Consider the following 20,704-nt stretch of genomic DNA (forward strand, 5'->3'; position numbering starts at 1 on the left):
ACACACACACACACACACACACACACACACACACACACACACACACAGTCTAGTCTTGCCATACTCCAGAGGTGGTATGGGTAGCAGCATTACAAGGAGGGGAGAGGCACAGAAGGAAGAAATCTGAGGCACTGGATTTCCCCTTGAAGCTTTGCATAAAGAAAGTGAGTCATACCTTGCACCTCTCAGGGCACCAATTTCCTCATTAATAATATGAGGCTGATGGAACTCTTAAGGTTGTAAATGGAATGAAAGATAATTTTTATCCATTGCCTATTTCAGTATCTGGCATGCATAGGTGTTCAGTAAGTGATATTTTTTCCTAATGTGAAAATTATATAGGCAATGTAACCATGATCAGTGTTTAATTCTAGTCTAGTGTGAACTGTTTAATCTTTAAAAAATCTCAAATAATCCCAACAAGATGTCTTCTACACGTGATTAATGCTGAAGCAGTCCTTTATTTTGCTCAGCAGGGGTTTGGCCTGAATGACAGCTGATGACCTGGAGTCTCAGCGTGTATCTCTGGTTGGTTTCCTTCATTTCAGGATGAAACCAGTATGTCCTTGCTCCTGTCCACTGGTGCCTCATTGTGTCAATGTCTTGATTAAAAAGCTGATTTTTCACATTTCTCTTTGGATTTTACATGTGGGGTTTCATCCTTTCCACAGTGACATTCTCTCTGTTTTCACGGCTTCAAGAAGCTCTTGCAACAAAGATTCCGACCTTAGGGAGCCTTGAGGAAACCAGACCTGAGCCCAATTCCAGGGAACTCCGTCTGTTGAGGAGGGTGGGGTGGTGCTTTGATCTGCACCCAGGAGACTCTCAAAGATCTGAGTACATCAAGACCTGATTATTCCACTGGCTGGTTACTCATTCCCTTGGCTTTTCTTCCACTGGTTTTTCTTCAGTGGCTTGGATGAAAAATAGACCTATCATTCTCTTCTAGCTCTGCCCTCTGTGGTCCTAAGGCAAGGATCACAAACCCCAATGCTTTTACAGGCCCTACGGGTAACATAAATGGCAAGGTACAGATACGTAAACTGAAGAGCTCATTTAATGCATACAGGCATTACATTCATAAATTAAATAAATAAACCAGCCAATTAACCACTGTCCAAGCCAATTGGCTGATTGGTCAGATTTGTCTCAGAGTCTTAGAGTTTGTAATTTTTGTTCTAAGGGTTTTTCACTTCCTGTTTAGCTCAGTCTGAAAATCTAGCCCTGGAAGAGCTGTATTAGCCCTGCCTCTCAGACAATCCATATTGCCTTTGTAGCATCCTCAGCAAGGGGTTAGGTTTCTAGTTGAATGCCTCAGCAAGGGAGCCCACTACTTCAGTTCATCCACAGACCTTCCATGAGCAGGGGCCACAGCCAGGCACAGTGGTGACCAAGGCTGATGTGGTCCCTGCCTTGTGTATCTCACAGTACTAGGAGGACAAGATGGCCTGATGGCTCTGTCCTCCTAAGGCTTCTCCTGACATATGGCCCAAGAATGTCCCCTGTGGGCCAGTCCATGGTTCTAGACCTTCCCTTGGGAGTCTCACAGAGTAAGGCCAAGCCCATTCACATAATAATGCCCCTTCGGGCATTCAAAGACACCTTCAGTTTCCCCTTGAGTTACTTTCCCTTGAAGGTTTGAGGGGGAGCCAACTCATTTGATTTCATCATTTCTCACTTCCCACATCTGCTCCATTATAAAGAACTATTGATTCTATAACCTAGAGATATCTGTAACTCATCTCCTTCTCTCCATCTCCACCGCCACCATCCTAGGCCTCATCCCCAGGGTCTTGCCTGGGCTCTTTTAGGGTCTCCTGCCTGGCTTCTTGTCTCATGACCCCCCTGTCAGTCTCTAGCAGCAGCCAATTGACTGGGTTACACTTAAACTTCCAAAGGCTCCCATTCATTGCGAAAGTGTGCCCAAACCTGACCATCAGCCAGGGAGCTTGACCATTAGGCTCTGTCTAGGGTTCCCTTTCACAGCACTCATCATACGACCCTTCCCCATTGTAGTGGTCTGCAGAGTGCCTAGTGCCTCGTGCCTCCTCCTACCAACACTCATGCTCCTCCCAGTACTCACATCCAACGTGGTACTATTTGGAAATAGGATCTTTGCAGGTGTAATTAAGACGGAGTCCTATTGAATTAGGGTGAGCCCTAAATCTATGACTGGTGTTCTTAGAAGAGGAGAGTATACCTGTCCTTTTAAGAAGGGCTTTGTGAATATGGAGACAGAAATTAGAGTCAAGTGGCCACAGCCAAGGAACTCCTAGGCCTAACAGAAGCTGGAAGAGGCAAGGAGGGACTCTCCCCCAGACCCTCTGGAGAGGGCATGAGACTCCCAGCCCTTTGATTTCAGACTTCTAGACTGCCTTCATAATATAATAAGATAAAACAGTTTTAAGTAAAAAGAGCATTTCTGAGCATTGGCTACATAATAGGTAATGTGCTAAGAAGATACATACACATATAAGTATTTATATATGTGTATAGATATAGATAGATATAAATACACACATATGTATCACACATATATGCCTACACACATTTATGTACATATACATACATATATTTTATTTTTATTTTTAATTGTGGTAAAATGCACATAACATGCAATTTACCATCTTGACTATTTTTTTTTTTTTGAGACAGAGTCTCACTCTATTGCCCAGGCTGGAGTGCAGTGGCACGATCTCAGCTCACTGCAAACTCCGCCCCACTGGGTTCAAGCGATTCTAATTCTCCTGTCTCAGCCTCCTGAGTAGTTGGGATTATAGGTGCCTGCCACTGTGCCTGGCTGACTTTTGTATTTTTAGTATAAATGGGGTTTCGCCATCTTTGCCAGGCTGGTCTTGAACTTCTGACGTCATGATCCACCCACCTCGGCCTCCCAAAGTGCTGGGATTATAAGTGTGAGCCACCCCACCCGGCCATCTTCACCATTTTTAAGTGCATAGTTCAGTGGCATTAAGTACATTCATATTGTTGTGCAACCATCTTCACCATCTGTCTCTTGATCTTACAAAACTGAAATTCTGCACCCATGAAATGGTAACTCCCATTCTTCCCTCCCTCCAGCCCATGGCAACCACCATTCTACTTTTCATCTCTATGAATTTGACCATTCTAGGTACCTTACATAAGTGGAGTAATATAGTATTTGTTTTTTGTCACTGGCTCATTTTACTTAGCATAATGCATTCAAAATTCATCCATTGTTGTAGCATGTGTCAGAATTCCCTTCTTTTTAAAGCCTGAATAATATTCTACTTTATGTATATATCACGTTTTGTTTATCTATTCAGCCATCAATGGACCCTTGGGGCTGCTTCAACTTTTTGTTTATTGCAAATATTGCTTCTAGATGTACAAATATCTCTTTGAGACCCTTCTTTCAATTACTTTGGGTGTATATCCAGAAGTGAAATTATTGTATATATATATATACATACATACACATAAACACACACACACACTCACACACACACACACATATATATACACACACACATGCATATGCACATAAAACTTTAAAATTCAAATTTAGTCTTTCAATGGAGACTTTATTATATCCATCTTATAGATGAGGCGCCTGAGGTTGGTAGGACATGTGTAAATTTCATAGTGCTAGGTTTCTCCGTTCTCATTCATTCATTCTCACATGATGACAGTGAAATTTTCCAGAGCTTGGAATCAATGTGAACAACTGCACATCACCCACCACTACCCTTTCTCACTGGCTAGAACAGCCTTGCTCACCTCATTGTCTCGGTCTTTCTCTAGGAAATGGCGGGCCACGTGGCTGGGTAAGATATTCCGAAGCATGTTCTCATTGTGTTCCCTCAGCTCCTTCATCTCATTGATCTCCTCTTTGGCCTGTACTCGCCAAAGGAAGTCTAGGCGGGCTGTGTACTCCAGCTGCAGTTCATGTGAGAGAAAGAGAAGAACCAGGTAAACTTCTGAGGTGTAGGCTTCAGGCACACACAACTGGGAGGCAAGAACGCCTTCTCTGGAACTCTTTGCAAATGAAATAGAGCCTGATCTGAATATTTTGGGAGTCATTTTGTTGGAAGTCAAGTGATCAGAGAATGATTAGATTTCACAGAGATGTGTGTCTGCCCTTCAAAGCATTATTGCCCCTGTGATTTCATACTTGTTTGTGTGATTACCTGATAATGTTTGTGTCACAATCATGGTGGAAGATGAAGGAAGAGCAAAGGGACCTCTTACATGGCAGCAGGCAAGAGAGCTTGTGCAGGGGAACTCCCATTTATAAAACCATAAGATCTCATGAAACTTGTTCATTAACATGAGAACAGTATGGGGGAAACTGCCTCTATGATTCAGTTATCTCTACCTGGCACCACCCTTGACATGGGGATTATTACAATTCAGGGTGAGTTTTGGGTGGGGACACAGCCAAATCATATCATATGATCAGAGGTGCTTCTATCTGTTTGACTTTACATCCTTACCGTTAACAGACTGAATGTCTGTTCCCTCTCAAATTCATATATTGGAGCCCTAACACCCAGTGTGATGGCATTTAGAGATGGAACCTTTGGGATGTAATTAGGGTAGATGAGGTCATGCTGATGTGTCCCTCAGGATGAGAATACTGCCCGTATAGGAAGAGACATGAAAGCACTTGCTCCTTCTCTCTCCACGTGCACACACTAAGAAAAGACCAGGTAGGGACACAGCAAGTAGGTAGCCAGTTATTTGCAAGCCAGAAAGAGAGCCCTCATCAGAAAGCAAATTCTTCCGGACCTTGACCTTGGACTTCTCAGCCTCCAGGACCACGAAAAGATAAATTTCTGTTGTTTAATACGCTCAGTCTATGGTATTTTTTTTATGTTTGACAGCTAGAGATATACTAACACACTTACGTAGTAACATGTCTAGCACAGGGTAGGCACTTAATCAATATTTGTTGGCTCACTAAATAAGTTATCATAATAAAACCAGCTAACACACAGTGCTTATTGTGTATCAGGAACAGTTCTAAACAATATACATATATTAAATCCTTTAATCCATACAACAGCCCTAATACAAAGGTACTATTATCATTTCTTATTTTACAGATAGGAAAATCAAAGCAAACATGATTAAGTAACTTGACTAAGATCACACATGAGTTAGTGAAAGCCAGGATTTGAACTTGATTCAAAAATCAGAATACAGAATCTGAGTTGTTAACCACTAGGAAATATAGAAGAAATGAATGAACTCATTAATGGAAGGATTACTGATTTAGTTGCTAGACAGATATAGCTTAGAGTTCTAGTTCTACATTTATACACTGTAACCCTGGACTAGTTATTTCATCTCAGTTCCCTCCTCTCTGAAATTGAGGTGAACATCAGTGGCCATGCAGGGGTGAAACAGGCATTATAGGAAGTTATAGATATAGCACATGGCATATAGTAGGCACTCAATACACATTAGATTCCTCTTGTTCTAGCCTCTCCTCTCATGGGAAGGTGCACAGTGTCTTTTCCAAAGGATCTCACAGCCCATTTTTACCGCAGTTCTGGGTATGTCATTATTTCAGTCTTCGACCATTGAAGTGAACCATATGCTGCCCTGGTAAACACGTGGCTAGCTGCCCTGAATTCAAGGGCTTAGACAATTCAGATAGTTTCTTTTCTATTTTTTTAAATTTTAAAGTCTCAGTGGATGGCAAAAGTATGAAAAGACCATATGCACAAGGTTATCCATTCAGTAGAATTTTTAATAACAAGGCTGGAAACAAACCAAATGTTCATTTCATTGGCTGAATAAACTTTAGTACAGAAATATCATTGCACATAATGCAACTATTAAAGAGAAATGAAGACTGTATCTCTATACTTTGAGGAACTGGTCTCCCAGGGGAGAAAAGTATATAAAGTATGCTACCATTTTTCTGAGAAATATTGATCTCTCTTTCCACATACATGCACACACATATTTCCTTATTAAAACATTAAAATATAAACCATTTTACATTTTATAATGGTTTTTACATTTTACATTTTATAAGATGGTTTATATTTTAATCTATGAAATGACAAAGAAAGGGAATGGGGTGGGAAAATAGGGATAGAATTTAAAAATCTTCAGTTATATCATGTTTTAAGTAAACAACTTTAGAATCATTCCAATATTTTACTTAATTATAAAACTTAATATATTCTCCAAAAATTCTGTAAAAACAAACAACCAAATGAACAAATAAATAAATGAGCCTACACAGAGAGAAACGATATCAGATGTTCTTTTGCACAATAATTTGATGACATACTCCCAGAGGGAAATACCCTATGGATAAAAAGAGCTCAACAAGAATGTCAAAACTGTTTACAATAATCATATTGTAGGTGATAACATTTGTAGTATTATACTTAGACTATTATAGTCAATCACAAGATAGAGTGAGTAATTGTGTTGGTGTCATTAAAACTGGAATTTTGGGGAAGAGAAAGGGAGCTGCAGATATAAGATTGATGAAGTTAAGTCAAAAGCTTGTGGTCCTCATTATGAAATGGAAGTATCACACTGTGAACTCATGAGGTATAGATTTTCTAACTCTGCCCACTGAAATCAGGTTCTAGAAACAAGGAAAACTTAGCAGCAGTGATAACTCCCAGTATCCAGATTGTGGTTTCTAAATATCAATTCCTACAAAAAAACTCCTGTTCTTTTCAGAGGTGGTCAAACTTTGGGTACCTTTAATTACATCTTGTTTTAAGTAAATGACTTTAGAGTCATGGTACATGATTGGAAGATTTTTTAATATGAGAAACCAGGAGTCTATCAGAGACCACCAGGGTTATGTCAAAATGATGCAAAAGCCAACTTGAATGAGCTCCCACTAGTCACAGATTTGACGGGTTCAGCTTAATAATAATAATAATAATTGCAATGAATTGAAACACAGAAAATATGGTAAAATGCATAAATTCAAAATGACACTTAAAAACCAGAATCTCATTGGTCACCTCTGAACGATGCTAGGGAAAAATCTTAGGGAGAAACTTACAGAAAACAAACTTATAGGGAAAAAAATTCAGTATTTATCTTTGCTTTATGAGTTGTACTTCCAGGTAACAAATAGTGAGGAGATGGTTCTCTTTAATAATGTATTCCAGTTAATAAATTATGGAGGAATGATAGGAGCATTAGCATATCACTGTATAAAATAAGTGAATAGAGGCCATTATCATAAGTAGCTGCTAACATCACACAAAAAGACAAGGAGACATTATGTACCCCCTAATTGTAGTCTATAAAACCAATTAAATATTTCAGAGAAAGCATTGAACCTGAATCTCACCAAGCTTCTAGATATAAATACAGTACAAAAAACAAAACAACAAAAACAAAGGACAGGGGAATTGCTTAAATTCCTTAGAGAATACGGTCAATAAACTGTAAGAAATGATATCTCTGGAAGGTTGAGTCTCTCAAGGTCACCCATTCTCAAGGTGGAATTGCTAGGATTCAAGCACGAATATTTGGTTCCAAGGCTTGAGTCTTTCCTGCTGAGCCACACAATCTCAGGTGCCTGCCTTTATCACACCTGGAAGTGACTAGAGATAGGGCCTGATTAGTCTCTTTCTCTTTGTGGAGGCATGCCTTCCTCTGCTAGAAACGAAGATGCCCAGGCAAAGCCCAAATCTCCGGGGCTGCCAGTGAATCAGGCACCAGGTGGGAGGCACCCAATTGTTTGCCCTCTCTGTTCAATATTGAGAACGTTCACCTGCCTCAGAGGAGGAAGTGTTTGGCACATCATATCCACATACGTGCAAGATGAAAATTCCAAATTATTCAGTTACATAACCACCTCCGTCCCTCTGGAGATGTATAATTACACATGCTCCTACCGGATGCTTCTGCGTACCAGGCATCAATGGGCATTATTCAGCCCTATTAAAAATAGAGAGCCTCTGAGTCACAAAAGGAAACAGGTGGAAGCAGGGAGCAAGCCCAGGAGTGGGCAGGCTTGATTGGGGATTAACAGGACACTGAAGGATGCTATAGATAGAAGACACCTGAAGTGATACAACCCTGCAGAAGCCACCTCTATCACAGGGAGGCAGAGGCACGTGGAGGAAACAGAATGCAACTAGGAGTTCGCGCATTTGGATTCCCATTCCAGTCTGGCGTTTCTTACAGGCTTTGTGACCTCGGGGGCTTGAATCTCTGCTCCTGTCTTAGGACCAGATGGCTAGCAATACCTGCCTTGTTTGTGTCACCGGCTTATTTTTAAGGTAAAATATTAATATCTAAAAATTTTGAAAATTTATTATGTGTATGAGTCACTGGGATAAGTATATTGCAATTATATTCTCATATACCACTCTCACAACCTGATGAAGTAGAACCTGTTATTATCATGCCCATTTTACAGGAAAGGAAACTGAAAATCAGAAAGTTGTAAATTGCTGAAGGTCCCATAGATACTAAGTGGCAAAGTTGGGGTTTGAATACCATCTGCCCAATTCCAAAGCCTGTACTTGTAATTGTTATGGGATGTGAATATATAATGTCAAAACCCTTTGAAAGTTAAAAATAAAAGGGAATAAATATCAGATGTAACCTAACGCCAGTCACTCAGACCCTCGCTAAACACTTACATGCTCGTACTTTACATATAATCTTAATACTATTAGGTTATCTGCTTTCCCAGGACAAATGGAGCACAGGATAAATCGAATCTGAATGTTATTAGGGCACCATTTGAGGAAGGGGGCACTGACAGGGTATAAAGTAATTAACTAAGGTGACAAAAGAGACAGAATCCTTCTTATGGGATGATGACCCTCACCCAGAACTTGCTCTCTCAGCTGTTTCTGGGGATGTCTCACTTGTCAATTAAAAACCTGTGTAATTGAGTGAGCATATGTTTTTCTGTAGGATGATGACCTTATCGGAATCTGCCTTCATAGTTCTCAAATGGATTGTCATTTGTATGTTAGGCTAAGGCATTCTCCCCTGTAAATGAAAGCCATCAAGTAGCGGAAGACAAGACCCCAGTCCTCACAGATAGCTGGAAAGACCTAAATATAGGAATTCTAGAAATGGCTAGACTCTGACATTTGCCTTAGCTTTTCATCATAAATTCAGCCAAAATGGGAAAACAAGTCAAAGCATACTGCAGGATGGAGTGCCCTGGGTCACTGTGTTTGTATGCAGATGGTGTCTTTGTTCTGCTCTGATCAGCCAAGTGAAGTAGAAAGGTAGTGTTCTCAGATAACACCCTAACAACTCAGTGAAGTAGAATTTTTTATTATCATGCCCATTTTACAGGTGAGGAAACTGAAAATCAGAAAGTTAAGTTGCTGAAGGTCACATAGCTACTAAGTGGCAGAGCTGGGGTTTGAATATTAACGTTTGGATTGAAGACAGATGAAGATTTGAATTCTAGTCCTACTTACTAGCTGAATAGCCTTACTTTTGTCATCCCTAAAACAGGAGTCATAAAACTTCCATTCCAGGTTATTGACAGGATTAAATGAGAAGAGAAAAAGTGCTAGGCACATAGTAGGAACTCAATAAATATTATCTCCTCATTTCCTTCACTTGCCAAGTTTCAATTTTACCTATATATTTTTTTCTTGTCTACACTGTACAATCCCCTTTATTACAAATGACTTTATACACGCTATCTCTGCGTTCTTGGAGTTTCATCCCTGTTTTCCCAGGGTTCGTTACCTCAGTTTCCATGGTGATTTCCCAGCGATGTGTTTCTATTTCTGCTCTGGCTGACAGTCCTCTTGCTGTGCTTTCCTCCTTTTCTGGTTATGGTTTTTGAAGGATACACAGACCGCAGAAAGATGGACCGAGGTCCAGAGAAGGGAGGCGAGGGAGGCAGGGCCTGATTTCTACCAGGGGGTAAAAGTCTCTCCAAGCAATGAACATTCATGGATTGGAGTCCACCTGAAGAAGTCTTACTGGTTTTTGGGAGTCCTGCCAAGATGCTCCCATGAAGAATAATTTTCTTTCTCAAAGTCCCCAGCCAAGTCTGATCCACATATAACATGTTTGCATTATTTGGGGTCAGCTCTACTCCAGGAGACTGGACCATGACTGGGGTTTTGAACAGTTCTGTCCCCAGCATCCACTCCAGATTCTGGCAAAGAGTAGGGGCTCATGGAAAATGGAACCCATATGGCAGGCATTTTATCTCATTAGGGCAGATCTGTAATGACGTCTTTTCTATAAACAATGCAAGGCAGAGCACAAAGCTCTACTCACAATAATCTCAAATCATTCCTCAAGACAGCCCTACTTAGGTATTACTAACTTATTTTAGAGTTGAGGAAACTGAGGCTCACAGAGGTAAGTAACTTGCCCAAGATCACACACTGCTGAGAGTAAGAACTGTGATCAGAATCCAGGCTCAGCTGAACCTAAACGTTTACCTAATAGCACACAACTTCTGTAGTAATAATTTTGTCGAGGCAACAATTTTATTGGGAGGGGTCCCAGTTTGTCTTAGGCAGAAATCGATAGCTGTTTCACTAGGACAATTTTTTGAAAGAGATCTATCCAAAGGTCATTAAAACCACATTGTTCACCAGATCATCTTTTCCAGCTTTGTTTCCCATTAGGTGGTCTTTATTAGGAATTGATTCATTAAGAATCACAACTTGCCACAGGCAGCTAAAAGTTATTTGCTGTAAAGAGCAGCAGAGGCTTTTCAGGTCAGTTTTACGGCAAAAAGAAATGTCAGCTAATAGAAGAGTCAGAGCACAGTGTTCCATTACCTGCTGTCCATGGTAGAACACAGCCAGAAGGAACATGGCCATCAGCAGCAGCGAGGCCTCCTTGGTCCCCAGGAAATCTCTGTAGGAAGAAGAAAGGCACTAATAACCATGGGGGAACTTCAAGGAGACCCATGAGAAAACTGAGGTTCAGAAAGGAGTGGTATAAAAAGAAAAAAACCACACACCTCTTTTTAGCACCTATTATGCGATAGTGGCTGCTCTGAGGGTTTGCACATTGGCTAATTCAGAAATCAGTTGCCCCCCAGGGTATGAGGTGACCCAGAACACAGATGGTGAAAGAGATTCTAGAGCCTAGCATCTAGATGGCACACTCACATTGGTAATGTCTTCTATGGGCAGAACACGTTTCATAGATTTTAAATAGCCTTTATACTTTCCTATCACAAAATCCACGTGAAGGCGAGCATCTTTCCTCCCCACATTTTTAGATATTATTCTGTTTAAGAGACCAGGATGTAATGTTTGCTGTGTAGCAATCTTAATCCTAGGTGCTTTCATGCTTAAATCCATATATTAATTCTATGAGTTGAACACTGTTTTAATTCTTATATCAGTTCTATAAGTTGGGGACTATTGTTACCCCAATTTAAATTCTTATATCTTTTGATAAAGCCTTTGTTTCTTTCGTACCCTTTCTTCTGGGGGTAAACGCCAGCTCTCAATACCCAATTTTTGTGGGGGCACAGGCTGGAGTGCTTCTGTCCTGAGCTGCCCTGGGTTCTCTAGGAGACTACACAGAAAGGCAGCTGATGATGGTCAGTGGTAAGGGTACACTTAAACACTGACGTGACTTTCAGACTTCAAAGGAATCAGAAGGCTGCCAGGGAAGCTGCCATTTGATTCAGAATGCTTTTTTTTTCAATTTGGCTCTTTTTCAAAAAGGCTTTCCTCAGGACAAGCTGGGCTAGGAGGCAAAGGGTGTGTGGAAGCAACGTTGGACTTGGAAATAAACTGTCCCCTTGATGGCTTTCACTGGCTAATGAAGAAGACCCAAAACAAAAATGTTAAAGTACAACCATCTCCGTGGATGTCAGGACTTGCCTTACATCACCTGGTGTCCTATTCTCCCCAGGTTTCTCCATCTCAGGTAATGCCCCTTCATCTATTCACCCAGGTGCTTGAGCCAAAAGCCAAAACAAAACTAGGAGTCAGTTCTCATCACACTGGTCCCATTCAACCTGTAGCTAAATCCTGCACTCTCTACCACCAAAATACATCCCCAGTCCATCTGCTTCTCCCCATGTCCCCCTCCACCAGCATAGTACAGCCACTGTGATCTCCAACAGCCTCCCAACATTACTGTCTCCAGTTTATTTTGTACATGGCTGCCAGAAAAGTTTTTACTACTAAAACCAGATCATGCTACTCCCTTGTTTAATCCCCTCCCAACCACAAGTACAGATGTACTTGGAACTCACTCAGAAGTAACTGTGGTGTGGCTTAAGGATACAATGGGGCCATCACAGACTAGATGCAGTGTCTACAGGGAGAAGTAGAATATGTAGCAAGGTGCTATACCAGGGTAATCTCAAGCTTCCCCTTTTCTGTTCTTGCTGGAGACCAGCAGGAACATCTCAGGGCTTAGGAAAATGGGGGCTTGAAGCCAGCTGCTAAGACAAGCTTTTCATCTAGCTTTATGCTAAAAGAACTTCCTAGCTTATACTGGGCCAGGCAAAGTCCAACTTCTCAGGATAGGACAGAGACTTAGGAGTGGAAATGTAGGTTCTTAGGGAGGTATTATGCATATGAGGATTAAAGAACCAAATAACTCTGTGAGCTGAGACAAGAGTCAAATCTGTGAATACCTTGGAGAAAAGATGCTAACAATAGACCATACTAGTTATTGTGCTTCTATAGCCCCAGAGAAGCACATAATTATTGAGCATCTACTGTGTGCCTGGCATAGTATTCTGGGATATAGAGATGAAAAAGGTACATTGTCTTTGTCCTCAAAACATTAAGAGAAATAATCAAATACACAGATTATTTTATAATATGATACATTCCATGGAAAGGATACATTCTTGTTGCCATAGGAGTACATGGGAAGAGAAAGCAACCCAGGCTGGGTTTTCAGGGAAGGCTGAAGAGCTGAATCCTAAAAGATGATAAGACTTCACAAGGAAAAGGTGCGATGTATTCTCTAGGTACCGGGTATCTATTTTGCTTAGCTAGTTGGTTTATAGGTCTCTAGTATGGGGATTAAAAAGTAAATGTCATATATCATGTTTGAAGCCACGTGTAGACTCAGGAGGAGAGCGATGACAGAGCTGTCCACTGTGAGTGCGGAAGTGAAAAGGGCTGGACTATGAGCCACACATTGTCACCCTGCATTATAGGGCTGAGGAGACATCAATGCCTTCCCTTCCTTCCTTCCTTCCTTTCTTCCTTCCTTCCTTCCTTCCTTCCTTCCTTCCTTCCTTCCTGCCATCCACAGTCACCATCAGGCTTATTTTGAGGACATAGGCACATTCCAGTACCATCCTTTTATTCTTTCATGTCACTTAATTCTCTAGCCCCTGAAGTTTGTGGACCACTGAAAAAAGATTAAAGACAAGAGCTTTAGACTCATGAAGATCCAGGTTCCACTATCAGCTTTTCTACTGACCAGTTATTTGACCTGGAAAAGTCATTTAACATCTGTGAGCCTCAGTTGAATGTACCTAACAGTGTTTAGCTCTATAATTGTGAGGATTAAATGAGCCAATCATGTAATGTACTTGACACAGTGCCTGGCCCACATTTTCCCCTTGCCACCCTGTGAAGCACCTGGCACATAATCTTGCTTATGGTGGTGGAGCTTTAAAACGTCACGTGTTCACATTCTTAGTTTGAATGAGCTTGTCCTAAGTTCAGCTCCTCCTCGTTACTTCTTCCCAAACCCCTGCTCTGCCTGTCTTTTCGGATATGCTTTTCTTTGCCATACAGAAGGCTTTTTTAAGCCAAGAAATTTATCATTTGAAACACATTTTTCAGAGAAAACACAAATACCTCTTGAATTATTTTGAAAGCAGTGATTGACCAAAAATAGAAAGATGACTAGACAAAACTCAGAATAAAAAGTAAAAGAAAATTATGAACAATCTTTGAGTCATTCCCTATATTTCAGATGGGAAAAAATAGCCTAAGCAGAGACTGCAGAATATGCACAGTAAGTCAGCCAGGCTGAGGAGCATCCCAAAATAATTGTGGTTTGAAATTAGAAAGTTTTGTTTTTTTTCTTTTTGGTAGTTCCAATGATTTCTTAAAGAACTTCCAAAGAGAGCCAATGGCTGAAATCTATACTGAATTATATGTCTTGCTTGATATTGGTTATCAGGGACTTAAAATCAAGAACATTTTGAACTAATTTATTTGTATTAACAAAATCACTGAGTTAATACTACCATCTCTTTATGCTAATAGGAACATTCTTAAGTGAAAACTCATGTAGCATAATGTAATTTTCAGAGCAATAACAATCTTTAGAGTTCCTCTTATCTGATATATCATAAAAATTAATATGTAATTTGAGTGTTATTCGTTACAGAAATATTTACGCTAATTATAGTGAATTTGGAAACTAATACAAATGCACAAATAACAAAATAAAAATTGTCCTTAAGCCTACCACGCAGGGAAGACAATGGTTGAAGTTTTGGAGTCAACTAAATGTCATTTCCTTTTACCTCATGCAAAAAAGCCTGTTTACAAATTTAGAATTGCACAGCTCTCATACTGTTCTGTAAGCTACTTCAGACTTAGTAAAAATTATGAAAATAATTTCAAGTAATTAAGTACCTTACAATGTGCACTTGGCAATTTTATTCTATTCCATATTATGTGTACCACAGATAATATAGCATCCCTTCAAGCCTTTTATTTTATAGGTAGGAGACCGAGGTCCACAGAGGTGTAGTCATTTTCCCAAGGTCACACAGCTCTTTTGTTTCAGAGCCAGGATGAGAGCTCATATCTTAGGCACCAAATTCAGCATGTTCAGGACATTGATCCCCAATTTTTAGTTTAGTTATTAGCTCCCACTTGCTTCTATGACACCCATAACAAGCCATTCAGCTTGAATTTATCTTTTATTCTGTTGTCATAATGACTGTACTTGTTACATGCTAATTTTATGCCATGCTCTAATAACCACTTTACATATTCTGCCTACTTTAATTATCATATCAACAATCAAGATGCTATTATCTTCATTCTAGAAAAAACCCCAAGATGCAGATGTTAAATAATTTAACTTAACTAGCTAGTAAATGGTGAAGACTAGCTATCAGTACAGATCTCAGTGATATTTTTTAGTAGGTGCAATGCCGTCTTCCATGTACCTACTTATAATTGTTTGCCTTTAAGCTCCTAAAGGATAAAAATAATGCCTTATTAATCCATGAATCTGCAGGGCCTAGTAAAAGCCCACAGAAAATGTAATGTGTTTTGAATGGATACATGGATGCATTCATGAAGGTCATGTGATGTTGGACAAATGCTATTCGGCTTTGACCCTACACGTGGATTATTTCCTGGTTGTTCATTTCTCCTAACGACCCTGCTCTTTCACGTGGACTAATGCAATAGCTAGACTGGTTCCATAATTTATGGCCCACTATAAAATGAAAATACAGGGGCTTCTTGAAATTTTAATTTTTTAAAGAGAGTTTCTTTTTTTTTTTTGAGATGGAGTTTCGCTCTTGTTACCCAGGCTGGAGTGCAATGGTGCGATCTCGGCTCACCGCAACCTCCGCCTCCTGGGTTCAGGCAATTCTCCTGCCTCAGCCTCCCGAGTAGCTGGGATTACAGGCATGTGCCACCATGCCCAGCTAATTTTTTTTGTATTTTTAGTAGAGACGGGGTTTCACCATGTTGACCAGGATGGTCTCGGTCTCTTGACCTTGTGATCCACCCGCCTCGGCCTCCCAAAGTGCTGGGATTACAGGCGTGAGCCAACGCGCCCGGCCTAAGAATTTCAAGGTGGTGAAAGGAGAGCATTGAATAAATCGAGGCCCTTTTGAGTGCAGGGCCCTATGTGAACGCACAAGCCACGTGTGGATGAAGCTGGCCATTGTAGTTGCCTCCCAAATAGTCTTTCTGCATCCATTCTTGACCCCTTCTAGTCCTTCAGTTGTAGCAGACAATGTCCTTTTGAAATACCCCAACTTATTGTTGGTTAAAATCCTTTAGTGCATCCCCAAACTTTCTTGATTTTTTTACATTTTGTTTTTAATTGACATGTAATAACTGTACATATTTATGGGGCACAGAATGATATTTTTCTTTCTTTTTTTTTTTAGATGGAGTCTTGCTCTGTCACCCAGGCTGGAGTACAGTGGCACCATCTTGGCTCACTGCAGTCTCCGTCTCCTAGGTTCAAGCAATTCTCCTGCCTCAGCCTCCTAAGTAGCTGGGATTACAGGTGTGTGCCACCACATCCAGCTAATTTTTGTATTTTTAGTAGAGACGGGGTTTCACCATGTTGGTCAGGCTGTTCTCGAGCTCCTGACCTCATGATCCACCTGCCTCAACCTCCCAAAGTGCTGGGATTATAAGTGTGAGTCACCATACCGGGCAGAGGGATATTTCAATACTTGTATACTATGTGTAATGATCAAAGCAGGTTAATGGCATATTCACTATCTCAAATATTTATCATTTCTTTGTGTTGTGAACATTCAAAATCCTCTCCAACTATTTAAAAATGTTCAGTAAATTATTGTCAATTATAGTCACCTTGCAATGCTGTAGAACACTAAACATATTCCTCTTATCTAGTTGAATTTTGTTATCTATTAACCCACTCCTCTCTGTAGGAAGGACTGATGTGTTATATAACACTGAAATATTGCAGGTATCTGTTTTCATGATTGGGTAGAAAGAGCTGCATCACTTATCTTAATTCTACTTTTGTGGTACTGAGTTTGGAAATGTAGCATTTGCCTTGAAAGGCTGAAGATGATGAATGGGAGTATTCCCAAGTTCAAGTGTACTGTGCCCTATGATTTTTATTCATATTTTGTATTGTGTAACTGAGACCGATGAGGTGCACTTGGCCCAAGTGGAGTGTTTCCATCATAAACCTGGAGAAGTTCCCGTTTTAGGGCAGGTCCTGGAAAAGATCAGTTCTGCTTTTAAAAAGTCTAACGTGTCTTTATGCAGACATTCTTTTCTGTAACAGTATGGTCACTGATGATGCACTTGAGGATGGAAATTGTGAATCATAGCTGCTCACAATTACAAAGGGGAAAAGTTTATATTGGAGAAGCTTGACACAGACACCTTCATGCAAGTGCTCAAAGTAGACCTCGGGAGGCTGAAGTGGGAGGATCACTTGAGCCCAAGAGGTCAAAGCTGCAGGGAGCTGTAAAAAAAAAAAAAAAAAAAAAATGTGGCTAACCTCTTTGCTCTGTCCTGCCTGTACTAACCTAATTTTTAGTTTCTAATTGAGCAGACCTTGATCGACTTACCCTGGTGTGTTCTGTGTCAGTTCTTTCTGTCTCTCTGCCTCATAATTGATCAGTCAGCATAGTGGCCATGCAGGCGGTCATCCTGAGACATTAAAGAGGCTCAGCTACATGGACTGAAGTTGTCCTGGAGGAATACTTCCCCAGGATCTTTCAGCCACAGTTCTGGGCATGGCAACAAAGTTGGAGACCTCTTAGGGTTATTTTCACTTTGATAAATATTCTCGTATAAATATGACAGAATAGAAGTAGTTCAGTGAAAAATACATTGAACATGATTGCCATAAAGACTAGCATTCCAGAGCTGGCTTTATCATTTACTAGTAGTTCATAGTTTCCCTATAATTAAAAAGAGACTGACTCTTCCTACTTTTAAAAAGAGGAAGATTGCACACACATCAAAAGGCTATCAAGATGTTTAAATGAGATTATAAATTAGAAAACTGGGTAAAGGATGTGAGCTGGCAGTTCACATAAAATAAAACCCAAATAGTTAATAAATAAACAGTGAGATGCACAAGCTTATGCATAATCAGAGAACCACAAATGTAAACAAGACAATAAAATGCACACACTCAACCAAGCAAATATTTTAAAAATCTAACAATGTAGGTGGGAATGAGAGCAACAGGACCATTGCTTATAAGAAGAAAATCACTTCAGTCACGTTGGAGAGCAATTTGGCAATATTTTAAAAGTGAAAAATGCAGATACCCTTTAATCCAACAAGTATACTTTTATATCTACACCCCAGGAAATATGGTCAATGATGGTAGCTAAAACATTTTTTATAATAGGGGAAACTCATAACAACCTAAGTGTCTCTATTAATAAATCAAAGGATAAACATATTTTGATATGTTTGTATTATTTCACATGTACAGACAACTAAAATGAGTTATGTCCATATATATCAACCTAGATGGATCTAGAAAGACAATATTGCATCACAACAAAATAATAAATATTATAAATTATAGATACGGACATAGCTATATGTATGTGTGTATATATGTGTGTGTGTGTGTATGTGTGTGTGTATATTATATATATAACATGGATGAGAAGGATATAAAATACATTAGAAGTTGGATTTGAGGAGACAGAGAGGAGAATAATACTAGATAAAGGAATTTCAACATCTGAAACACATTATCCTTTTAAAAATGCATAAGAAAAGATGACTAATTATTAGCATTGTTAACTTCCAGGGATTGGTTCATGGACATTCATATTATTAGTTCTGGGCACATTTTCTTATCCTTCTTGGATTATCTCGGCCTTATCTTTTCCTTGGACTCTTGGCCACTTATTCTGGCCTCAGCTAGTCCTGTGTGCTTCCAAACCTGAGGCCAATCAGCCTGGACTGGCTCCTTCCATCGCTTCTTGTGTGGGGTTTGTTTACCCCAGTGGCTGTGAAGGTGCCAAGTGATGTCATAGAAAGTGCATGCAAAAAGGGAACTCTTACCAATGGCAGAGAGAGAGAGAAGGAGCCAGCAGACATATTTTTCTGCCTTCCTCTGTTCTGAGACACTTCTTCCCACCATAGAGACTGCCCAGAGACATTTCAAATGGCTCTGCGAGTAGATTTTCCAAGGCACTCGTTGAATCTCTTCACAGCCCATGTTGCCAGCAAAATGTAGCGGTAGCTTGCATTTGCCTCCCGTCCTTTTCCCCCTCACTTGTCTTTTCCCTCACTTTCACTGTCCTGGGGTTTCGTTAGCCTTGTCTTGGGCTTTTTCTCTTTAAGGAGTCTAGGCTAAAATATTCTTTTTTGGACTTTTCTATATTTCAATGATAATACATTTGTCCCTTGCTATCAGCCCTGTGGATACCAAAATCCATGCATGCTCAAGTCCCCTGTATAAAATGGCATAATATTTGCATATAACCCATACACACCCTCCCCTATACTTTAAATCATCCTTGGATTACTTATAAACCTAATGTAATGTAAACGCTATGTAAATCGTTGTTATACTGTGCTGTTTTTATTTGTAATATTTTTGGTTTTTAAAAATATTTTCAGTCTGAAGTTGGTCGAATCCACAATGCAGATGGTGTGGATACAGAGGACCAGCTGTACAATGCAAAGAGAGAGCATGAGGGCTTGATACACAGCAGCTGCTATCAGTATTACTACAGTCAAATTATAAACAGATCCTAAAGGTGTTAGAGCCACTAAATTTGAAGACATCATAAATGATTAGATTTGGAGAAGACCTGAGTTATTATGTAGTATACAAACTTTGATTAATTAATTAATCTGTAATTCATATAAATGATACCACTGATTTTTGCTTCAACTTGTAAACTAGAGAATGCTGGATTTGAGATATAAGTCAATATCTAATCAGTCCTTAAGTTTCAATAATGCAACCTGCATCCTTTTCCCAATGTTTCCACTTCCCACAGAAAGTTGAGTACTCTGAATTCACAATGGTGGGCACTTACTCTCCACTGTGGTTGAGGTTGTCATAACGCAGAAAGAGGCCTGCATAGACGGTCTCAGTAAGCAGGGCATAGATGGCGATCATGATCAACAGCACTGCCAGCTTCAGGACAGAGTTCAGCCGGAGGAAAACTGCACAGGTCACCATGGCCAACACCCCAGTGAAGACAAAGTACTGGAAACAGAGAATGCAGGTGGTCAGATTCAATGGGGGCAGCAGTTCCCTCCCCTAACCATGGATGCCAGTAGGTCTTAAACACATTTGCAGAGAGTTTCCATTTGGAGGTCTCCAGGCCTCTTGAAATTTAACAGGCCCCAAATCAAACTCGTCATTTGCCTAATGCCAAGCCCTACTTTTGTGAATGGCTTCACTATTCACAGCATTTCCCAAGCTAATAACCTTGGTTTCATCTTCATTGCCTCCTTCTTTTCCACACAGGCCATCCTAAATTGGTAGATTCTACTTTTTTTTTTTTTTTTTTGAGATGGGGTCTCATTCTGTCACCCAGGCTGGAGTGAAGTGGTGCGATATTGGCTCACTGCAACCTCCTCTTCCTAGGTTTTAGCTATTCTCCCACCTCAGTTTCCCCAGTAGCTAGGGTTACAGGCGTGTGCCACCACACCTGGCTAATTTTTCTATTTTTGGTAGAGATGGGTTTTCACCATGTTGCCAGGCTGGTCTCAAACTCCCAACCTCAGATGATCTGCCCACCCTGGCCTCCCAAAGTACTGGGATAACAGGCATGAGCCACTGCGTCCAACTGATTCTGTTTTAATAGACCTCCCCTCCAGCCAGCCTTCTTCCACACTGTTTCTATCTTAGTTCTTACCAATAGCTCCAGAAGTTTTCTGGCAGCTCTGCCTGCAGTTAGTCCCCAGTCCCCACCCCATGCCCATATCGTTCTCTACCCAGTATTTTTAAAACACAGATCTGATCATGATCCCTTAACTTGAAGTTCTTTCATAGCTCTTCTCTCTCTCAAATTACGTTCTCCTTTCTGAATAGCAAAGCTCACAAGGCC

The 20,704-nt window shown here is 40.3% G+C and overlaps 1 protein-coding gene across 3 annotated transcripts in view; it reads right to left on the reverse strand.

Moving 5' to 3' along the window:
- Positions 1-20,704, reverse strand: part of ADCY8 (adenylate cyclase 8) — a 261,483-nt gene that overhangs the window by 22,376 nt on the left and 218,403 nt on the right. For all 3 annotated transcript variants that reach the window (XM_032253684.1, XM_032253696.1, XM_032253691.1), the window contains 3 exons: positions 19,685-19,857; positions 10,761-10,839; positions 3,763-3,921 (listed from right to left, as the gene is read on the reverse strand). In XM_032253684.1, coding sequence (XP_032109575.1) covers positions 3,763-3,921; positions 10,761-10,839; positions 19,685-19,857 — 411 coding nt within the window. The remainder of the gene's footprint in view (positions 1-3,762; positions 3,922-10,760; positions 10,840-19,684; positions 19,858-20,704) is intronic.

This window comes from Sapajus apella, unplaced genomic scaffold, assembly GCF_009761245.1.
Source record: "Sapajus apella isolate SASKATOON/1434 unplaced genomic scaffold, GSC_monkey_1.0 scaffold3, whole genome shotgun sequence".
NCBI classification, from domain to species: domain Eukaryota; kingdom Metazoa; phylum Chordata; class Mammalia; order Primates; family Cebidae; genus Sapajus; species Sapajus apella.